At 34.5% G+C, this 10,680-nt stretch overlaps 1 protein-coding gene across 1 annotated transcript in view; it reads right to left on the minus strand.

Annotated features, from left to right (window-relative positions):
* The window catches only part of GALNT13 (UDP-N-acetyl-alpha-D-galactosamine:polypeptide N-acetylgalactosaminyltransferase 13 (GalNAc-T13)), a 917,208-nt gene that overhangs the window by 269,770 nt on the left and 636,758 nt on the right, over nt 1-10,680 (minus strand). Inside the window, exon 9 of the mRNA XM_006834533.1 lies at nt 8,258-8,438. Coding sequence (XP_006834596.1) covers nt 8,258-8,438 — 181 coding nt within the window. The remainder of the gene's footprint in view (nt 1-8,257; nt 8,439-10,680) is intronic.

Below are 10,680 nucleotides of genomic sequence, written 5' to 3' on the forward strand. Positions count from 1 at the left end.
CTTGGCTTAGTATAAAAAGTTTTCATAAATTTGATTGTGGTGTTGCAAGCTATGCCTCTGGTGTTTTGAATACCAGTAGGTTAAACTATGGAGTCCTGGTGTGGTGCTGTGGGTAATGTGCCAGACTGCAAAGCCGTTTGAACTGCAAGGTTGGTGGTTCAAGCTCAACAGCTGCTCCTCGGAAACCCTGTACAGGGTTGCCATGGGTCGGAATCAACTTGACAGCACTTCACAACAACAATAAGAACAGGTTAACCCCTAGTGATTAGATTTCAGTGGATCTTCCGGACTAGGAAGAAGGAAAGGAGGACCATTTCTAAATTTTAGTCATTGAAAATCTTATAAACAGCAGCAGAGCATTGTTTGATATAGTGCCAGAAAATGAGTCCCTTACGTTGGAAAGTACACAAAATATAACTGGGAAATAGTTGTGTCCTAAAAGTAGAGTTGACCTTACGATGTAAGTGGAGTAACAATTTATGGACATTTATTTGCTTATGGGACAAAACTCAAAATCAAACCAAAAAAGAGAGGTGCAAACATCCACTAAAAATTAGAATGTAGAATGGATGAGGTACAAATCTAGGAAAAATGGAAGTCATCTTAAATGAAATGGAACATATAAGGATCCATATACTAGGCGCTGTTGTTGTTGTTATTGTAAGGTGATGTCGAGTCAGTTCCAACTTATAACAGCCCTATATAGGATTTCCATGGAGCGGCTGGTGGGTTAAACCATCGACCTTGTGGTTAACAATCTAGTGCTTATCCTACAGCAACACACCAGGACCCCATCCTAAGCGTTAGTGAGCTGAAGTAAACTGATATTGGCCATTTTAAATCAGACAGTCATATGATTTACTATGCCAGATATAACAAACTGTGGAGAAATGGTGTTTCATTCATTATCCAAAAGAGCATTTCAAGATCTATGTAGTTTGATTTCTTGATTGCAACTTCCATGAGCATTGGTTGTGGATTAAAGTAAAATGAAATCCTTGACAACTTCCATATTTTCTCTGCTTATAATGATGTTTATGAGGATAGTTGTTTTGTATGCTTTTTTTACATTGAGTTAGAATTCATTGAATTCTTTGATCTTCATCAGCAAGTGCCTCAAGTCCTCTTTGCTTTCAGCAAGCAAACTTATATGTTCTGCACATCACAGATTGCTATTGAACTTGCCTCCAATACTGGTGCCATTGTTCTTTGTTTAATCCAGGTTCTCAAATTATTTGCTCAGCAAACAGATTGAATAAGAATGGTGAAAGGAGACAGCTTTGAGGCACACCCTTCCTGATTTTCAACAACACAATACCCCCTTTTTCTGTTCAAACAACCATCTTTTGGTCTCTGTACAGGTTTCTCATGAGCAAAATTGAGTGTTCTGGGGTTCCCGTTCTTTGAATCTTAGCCATAATTTGTTGTGATTCTCACAGTTCAATGCTTTTGGATAGTTGATAAAAGATCCTTAAGGTATTCTCTGCTTTCAGCCAAGATCCATCTGGCATCAGCAATGATATCCTTCATGCCATATCCTTGTCTGAATCCAATTGAATTTTTAGCAGCTCCCTGTTGATGGGCTGCTGTTATAATTTTTTAAGTGGTACTCAGCAACATTTTACTTGCATGTGATTTAATCATGCTGTTTATTTATTTCTGCATTTTGTTGCAACAACTTTCTTTCGAACGGGCACAAATCTGAATCTCAGTTAATTGGTTGGTCAGCTAGCTCTCTTTCAAATTTCTTGGCAATGACCAATGAGTGCTTCTTCTGCTGCATCAATTTGTTGAAACATTTCTAATGGTATTCATCAACTCCTGGAACCTTGTTTTTCACTAATGCCTTTAATGCAGCTTGGACATCTTTCTTCAGGACCATTTGTTCTTGACTATAAGCTATTTCCTAAAATGGCTGAATATTGATCAACTATTTTTGGTAAAGTTAAGCAATGTGTTCCTTTTATCTTTTTTTTTTTTTTTGATGCTTCCTGCATCATTCAATATTTTTCCCATATAACCCTTCAACATTGCAAATGGAAACATCAGTAATAATACCAACAATAAAAAGTGACCTAACTTGATTCTTAGAGATTTAAAGAATTGAAAAGTGTTTTAGATTGACTGTAGCAAGGAAAAGCAGTAGACTGTCTGCTATACTTCAAACAGTTAATATAACTCCTCCATCATTTCAAAAATTAACATGTCACCATACCACAAAATAAAAGGAAATTGCTGTGTCAATATGGAATTAACATAAAAGCTATCCAACCTTTTCTTCTCATGATATTATATTGCCTCAGTGTTATAATGCTGACAAAGCATTTAATACATAATAAAGATTCTAAAAACAATGGTACAAATGTACTTTACTTTTAGAAATGTTTCACTTTCCTTTCGGATGAATTCATGTTAACTCAACCAAAACCTAGTATCCCTAGATTATTAAAATAATAAAATCTGCATCCTGTACATTTTGCTTTAACATCAAAACCTGTACTTATGAAACCAGTCTGTAAGGATTCAAACTGAATTTTCATGATTTAGCAAAGAAATTAAGTGCTATACTTTGAGGGATGATGATTAAATAGTGTATCTTTTAAAATCACATGTTGAAAAATATTTGTGTCTATAGATATAAATTTCAACATAGAGAAAATATATATATATCTTTACCTTAATAACAATCCAAAACTGCTGCTTAAAAAGGCTATCTGATGAACTGATTTTTCTAAAGCATTTAAAAAAGTTAATAAATAGGGAGTTAATCTTTAAAATAGAGCTCAAGGATCTTTCTTTAAATGTGTAATTTGTAAATAACCTGGAATACAGTTCAAAATACTACAATATTGCTAAGGGAAAATAAGCTGTTTTCTCAGCTATATATAAAAACCTTTAACAGAGTGTTTTGGGAGTCTTTAAATTTTATTTTCAATTTGTTTCTGGTCAAGAAAAAGGGCACAAACTATTCATTACGTAAACAAAGAACTGAGTTAGAGAAGAACAGCTGTGTCTAAACACCATGTCAACTGAAATTGAATTTTAGGTAATATCTAACTCCCCAAAGAAAGAAAATCAGTAGTTACAGAACATTTAAAATATGTGGCTAGTGTTATGACTGCCTCCTATATTAAAGTTCTCAAGCCTGTGACTAACAGGGGGCAAAAAAGTTTCCATTTATACTGTGAAGAGTGGTTTTTGCTTACATCCCTTTATTTCAAAAGATTTGCTAATGCAATCAGATTGGCTCAAACTGAAACATCCCAATTACTGGTGAAACCTGCTTCTGGCTTCAAGAGCCTACAGGGCTTTAAAAATCGATGATACTATACTATTTACATCCTTAGAAAGACAACCAGAAACCAAATTAAACAAATGTTGAAAATCTACGCTACTTCAAAGTATCACTACTCCTCATTCATACATTCAGTGAGAATATAGTTAGACATTGTCAATTCTGTTTATACTGTCATTGCTAATGGTCTTACAGAGGCCAAGACAATTAGAACAGATAGTAAATATTTTGGAGAAAAATAATCAGATAAAGGTAATTCACACAAAGAGTTTTTTTTTATTTTCCTATAGTTAGCTTTCTTGGTATGGCGCTGTGGGTTAATGCGCCAGAATGCAAAGCCGTTTGAACTGCAAGGTCAGAGGTTCAAGCTTACCAGCTGCTCCTCGGAAACCCTATGAAGGGTCGCTATGGGTCAGAACCGACTCGATGGCACATAACAACAACAACAAAATAGCTGGCTTTAAATGAGTATAGGTCATGACCAAAATAAAAACCAACCTGTGCAATAACACTTTATTTTCAGTAAGTATGCTGTTTCTCCATTAGAGAATGCTATTGTGTCTGTCAGATATTCTATTAGCTGGAGGGTAACAATAGATGATAGTGTGCACTTTGATGACGGTGGAATCATAAAACCTGAAACACATAAGAAAGTCAATGGAAACTTTTCTAATGGCAAACACAGAGGAATGATATTCCAGATCTGTGTAAAGTATCCAACACTGTTTCTTAACCCATGGCTAAAAAATACAACCAGGGGCTAAAGCAGAGAGGCAAAACAAAGTCTCCCCATAAATGTAACCACTGGGAAGAGATTCCCTTGCACAGACCAAATGTCCATGGGGAACTCTAAGGAAGAGACAACAGTTGCTTCCTTTAAAAATGAATTCACTCAGTTATTCTTCATGGGCTATTGAACAAATATTTTTGCAAGGACTACAAAGTGACAGGAATGTTGCCAGGCAAAGGAAATAAAAGTTTATTTATTTTTTGGACATGTTGTTGTTCAGTTGGTTCCAACTCATAACAACCCTTTATAGGGTTTCCAAGGAGTCACAGGTAGGTATGAACTCCCAAACTTAGCAGTCTAGTGCTTATACTACAACACCACACCAGTTTATCTTTGAATATTGTTGTTGTTGTTGTTGTTAGGTGCCTTTGAGTTGGTACCGACTCATAGCGACCTTATGCATAGCAGAATGAAACACTGCCCAATCCTGGGCCAACTTCACTACTGTTGTCATGCTTGAGTCCTTCGATGCTGCCACTTAGCCAATCCATCTCATTGGGGGTCTTCCTCTTTTTCTCTGACCCTCCACCTTACCAAACATGATATCTTTGAATATAGACACAAGTAAAACAAAACTTAAGACAGCATAATAAGTGGCAGATATGGGTTGACCTTGCTATCAACACTACAATAAATACATTTTCTAGAGAAAAAAAAAAAAAGTTGAAACATCCATGAAGTTAATCAACAAAACAGGCAGGTAATATTGTATACATTATATTAGAAGAAATAAAAGTCACTGTCAGAATTCAAGGCTCTATATTTAAAGATTGAAATATGAAAAACTATGCTAAATGGGAAACAAGGTTTAGCAAAAAAAGTCCTGGGATAACAAATGGAGTTTACTTATAAGACATGTTAAATAAGTTAACAGAATTTCAGAGGTACTTCTAGAAAGGTAACAATTTCCCTAGCTATACTGTTAAGGAGCTTCTAGAGAAAGAAATGGAAGTTTTTCAAAAATGTGCATTTGTATACAATTTAGTAAATGATACCATTCTAAGTGTGGTGAGCCTGTATGTTCCTGTTTTGTTTATGTATGCAGCTTTTTCCCTTATAAACTCACCCACTACCAATGGTGAGGACACACATAAAATCAAAAATTTTATAGGCTATCCAAGAAATTAATATTTTGATATTAAGAGTTGAGAAGGACACTACCAATATCTATAGATTATTAATGACTAAAGCAATTTTCCATTCACAAAATGCTTGATACCATAAAAATAACAGATTCTTGACTATCCTAATATTCCGTCTGTTTTTGGATGATTTGAAGGCTGCCCAGGGCTAGAATTGTGTTTAGGTATCTAGCTCTAGTTTTCAGGTTGGTTCCGATCTTCCTTTTCCACTGGGAAGCAATTTAGTGTTATGTGGTCTTTGTTTTTACCATTTTACCCACATTATAGGAGGCAGATTCCATGCTCAGCAATGCTGGCTTTCTCTGAGTTGTGCATAAGCATAAATAACCCTTAGGAAGTTCCTAGATATATTCAACATATTCCCCAAATGTCCTTTTCCTGCTTTACAAAGTACCTTTCTGGATTTAAATGAACCCATTTTATAAGAACAATAACATTATAAATGATATTTATTGTAATATGAAAACTACATTTTCTAGGATTTACAAACAGTCCCTGCTGAGCAACATAAAGTCATTAGTTCCAGATAGTAGGCTTTCTTTTTCACCCTTTAAATGCTAAAACTTGTCATTTCATTACAGTTTGAGAAATGATTCTACCATTTAGCTGTCTTTTTCACTCAAGGAAAATTTTACAAAAGACTAACATGACTTTTTAAAAATAATATTCATTATGGACGAATCTAATGCAACGGTTGAAGTCATTCTCAATTACTAATACTTCTAAATGTAAGTTGCATGTAATCTCACATAACACACTCCTTCACTCCATTATTTTGTATTCATATTTGAGCTTCTATATTTCTACAAGTATTTGATTTGAATTCAGAAAATATCAAGAATAGAAAATGAAAAGGTTATATAAATGTCACTGCTTTACTGAAGTTTTACATGATCTTGTTGAACTCAAATCTGGGAACATCTGGATGGAGTTTCTATTGTAAAGAGAAATAAACCTATGTGTTAAATAGTGTTCCTGGCCATAGCTTCCAGGCATGGAAGAGGCTTGAAAATGTATGGAAAAGTTCTTCTTCAACCCAACATTTACATATACATTGTTCTCATTTTTATACTTTATATAGCAATGCTGGATCTTAATAAGAAAGTTCATATTGCTCATTTCCTTGTTCACAATCTTCAGTAAAAGAAGAGTTTTAATAGCCCGATGTACATTCAGAAATCAGAGGTTGTCAACCTGAATCCAAACTGCTTTTACTAAGCCATATAGATTATTCTATAGAAAAGAGAATGTGGACATATTATTGTTGTTGTTATTATTCTGATGAGTTACATAATAATGACATTGATTACCATCAGGGCTACACATAGTATCAAAAATAGTATACTTAAATTATGTTATCAGTGAAGTGGAATTCCTATTAAACTAATGTATTCTTTATTTTCTCTAGGTTTTGAAATCTTAAAGTCAGTCCTGAGACTTCTTAATTCTATCTTCTCAAAATGTTTGATTTTCCTTTTATAATGCCTCAGAATTTTGAAAAAAGTAATGCAGACATTAGAGAATATTTAGGAATTTATAAAGATAAGAATGAATAACGTATAATACCATCATCTGGTAATGAAAATGTCTCACAATGCTTTATGGGCTTTATTTTTTCCCTGCTAATAGTTTGTTTGATTTAGAATTAAAAAAAAAAAAAAAGTAATGCATATTTTTTGAAAAAATATAGAAAAGATTAAACAAAGAGTGAAATTATTCATAACCCCACCAAACAGTGATATACTATACTTACTCTTATTTCGCTACTTCTCCTTCCCTCTAACAAATACAGGATAAAATATTATAGTCCTGGTGTGGCACTGTGTGTTAATGCACTGCAATGTTGGCAGTTCAAGCTGCTCCTCAGAAAGCTTATTCAGGGACGCTGAATAAAATGGGTGGGAACAGACTCCGTGGCACCTAACAGCAACACCACCAACATTATGATTTCAAGGACTCTTGGTGTGATGCTGTAGGAAAAGCACTTGATTACCAACCACAAGGTTGTTGATGTTGTTAAGTGCTGTCGAGTCGGTTCCAACCCATAGAGACCCTGTATAGGGTTTTTGAGGAGCAGCTGCTGAACTTGAACCACCGACCTTGCAGATCAAGCTGACTTTGCAGTCCAGCACATTAACCCAAAATGCCACACACAAACTCGCCAGCTGCTCCTCAGTGACTCTGTACAGGATCGCTGAGTCAGAATCAACGGACTTAACAACAACATTATGCTCTCTAGAAGTCCTGGTGGCACAGTGATTAAGCAATTGGCTGCTAACCAAATGGTTGGCTGTTCGAACCCACTAACCATTCCAAGTGAGAAAGACGTAGTAGTCTGCTTCCATACAACCTTGGAAACCCTATGGGGCACTCCTATTCTGTCCTATAGGTTCAAAACAGACTCCATGGAAATAGGTTTATTATGCTGACTCACAAATTTATTGATAAGCAATTTACTATATCATTAAATACTGTGCAAAAGTTTTGTTGTTGCTGTTAAGTGCACTCTAGTTGGTTCCAACTCATAGCAACCCTGTATAGGGTTTCCAAGGAATGGCTTGTGAGTTTGAACTGCTGACTTTGAAGTTAGCAGTCCAGTGCTTATCCTACAGCACCACACAAGGGCCCCTTAACACTGGCACAATTTTCATTCTATATGAAATCTATTAATTATTTCATTACTTTGGATATTTACAGAAATAATGCTATAAAAGTATTCTTATTAAACATGATCAATATTTCTTAAATGGAGTGATAAATATTAAATAATTTTCAATCTCTGTGCATGGTTTGTTCCATTTTTCTCACACAAAATTTATGCTTGGAAGAAGAGAAAGAATATTTAGGCATTTGAGATCAATGCAATGTTTCTCACTTTAGGTACAAATTGATCTCTTAAGTCTAGCTTTATCAAACATGATCTTTTATAATATTATGGAAATAAACTGCATTTTATTTAGACAATAATGAAGTAAGAGCAATATAAAACACATATTCAGCATGAGTAAAAAATATGTCAGAATTGCTTACCTGGTGATATAATATAGAAGAAATCTTTAAATTCATCCATCCAAACTTCTGCCAGTCTCCTGTTGTTCTTGTTGATCACATGACCAGTGCCACCAGGAAAAGTGTATGGAGTTGCCTTCCGAAAAACATGACCAACATGTGAGCAGGTCACAATCTCCAAGGATCCTCCACACTGCCAGATCTGGGAAAAAGAAACAATTGTTGCACAGCAATCATTGTAAATAATATAAAAATAGTAAGAAGCAAATGAGGCTCATTAAGACTACATCGTCACATCTTACATGTTTCAAGCAAACATAGAATGGATATAAAATTTGGAGCTAGTATACTTACCTTTGGCAAAGAAAACTAATTTGGAACAATTTGATATATTTAAATACTTGTAGCATGGGACCACAGGCATAAGATGTAATTATTTTCATTGACCTTCATTAGATTATATATTTTCCATTTTCTAGAAATTATGTAAGTGTTGTTTAATAGACATTTGATAGCCAAGATGTGCTATAAATGAATAAATGTACATGCTTTTGTTTCCATGGCAAACAAATACATTTGATTCAGATAAAATTCAATCTATTAAAGTCCATCTATCTGAATTTTAAATGATCTTTCATTTTAAGCTGTTAATGCCATTTGCATTATTAGTTTGTTGTTAGGGGCTATTGGATTGGTTATGACTCATTTCATAGTGTCCCTGTATTATGTTTCTGAGACTTTGCGGGAGCAGAAAGCCTCATTTTTCGCCCATAGAGTGGCTGATATGCTTGAACTGATCACCTAGTGGCACACAGTCCAGCACTTATCCTATGGAATCACTGCACTGTTTTTAGTAAAGGTCATTATCTTTTACTAAAATGTGTTAGAACTTCTTGGCATTGGCTCAATTTATACGCTTCTTTCAAAACCCATCTTTTAAGACTATTTCCTCTAAGGAACTCTCTGGTAAACTTATTACTGTGTGTCCTTTGTAATGTAAATATATTTTTACTAAAAAATTGTATTATAAGCAATTGCTTCACTGCACTATCTCGTGACTGAAAGTGTGAGCCCCTTGAAGACACAGACCATGTCTTATTTTTCTTGGCATCCTAGCTAGGTATTATGTCAACTATCAACAAAACATTTATGTTTATAAAATAACATTGTGAGGCCATAGGTGTTTATGAGGTGGCTTTAAAAAATTCTTGGGAAAAATGCCATTATCATTTATTTCCATTCCCACAATCTTTTTGAAGTTCCTTTTATGTGTGTGTGTACACAAGCACATACATGTGATACTTTATACATGTGCTTAATGTTTTTGTAATAAATATACTACAGTTTTTCTATATTACTTGGTAACTAAAGTCAATGATATTGCTATAGGAAATTGAAACACTTGGTTGTTTACGGTAACTAACATTATTCTTACTTGTTAGATCTGATTTAGGAAGCGTTTCTTTTCTTTTCTTTTTTAGGAAAATATTTTCTCCAAATGTTCCCTCAAATGATGTTCATTTTTGGAATTCTGGTGTAGGATAAGCACTAGACCACAAGGTCAATGTGCACTATAAGGCCAGCATTTCAAATCTAACAGTGGAAAACGTACACAGGGCCTCTATAAATTGGAACTGATGGGAGGGCACTTAACAACAAGAGGGCTGCTATTAGGCTTGCATTGCAGTAAGAGCTATTCATTTTTACCAGAAGATAAGAGATGCTAAGTAGCAAGTGAGGTTGTTGTTGTTAAGTGCTGTCGAGTCAATTCTGACCCATAGCAACCCTGTACAGGATTTACAGGGTTTCCTAGGCTGTAAATCTTTACGGAAGCAGAAAGCCTCATCTTTCTCCCACATTACAGCTAACAGCTTTGAACTGCTGACCTAAAGGTTCACAACCTGATTCGTAACCACTACGCTACCAGAGCCCCTTAGCAAGTGATAACTGTCTACAATGGTTTGTGTCTTTCAAGTGAAATCAAATCTTTCTCATTTTCTAAACAGTGTAATACTAGAAGAAAGAAGTTCCACCCTAACACTGAAATGGTGGAGCAATATTAAAGAAGCATGGAGATCATTATTCTCCTCAAAATATAGGAAGCTTATTCTGAAATAATCAAATAACTTAATTGATTGGTAGCTTCCCTGAGTTGCTGGAATCAAATCTATAAACATTTTTATAATTGCAAACATAGCTTCACATTTTTGCTTGCTATTAAAATGAAAGACATTGATTCTTCTCTGTAAAGATAAATCAATATCTGTATGCCAGTCTACACTATATCCCTGTGTCTTTCTAAAGGATTTAACTATTTTGATTTTCTCCAGAAATATCAATTATTTCCCTCATTAAAAGATCATGTCTATCTTACATAACATATTTTTAAAAATCTCCTACCTTTCAAATAATAAATAAACAGGAAGTTAAAAACATACAACACA

Source organism: Chrysochloris asiatica, unplaced genomic scaffold, assembly GCF_000296735.1.
Source record: "Chrysochloris asiatica unplaced genomic scaffold, ChrAsi1.0 scaffold00012, whole genome shotgun sequence".
Lineage (NCBI taxonomy): Eukaryota > Metazoa > Chordata > Mammalia > Afrosoricida > Chrysochloridae > Chrysochloris > Chrysochloris asiatica.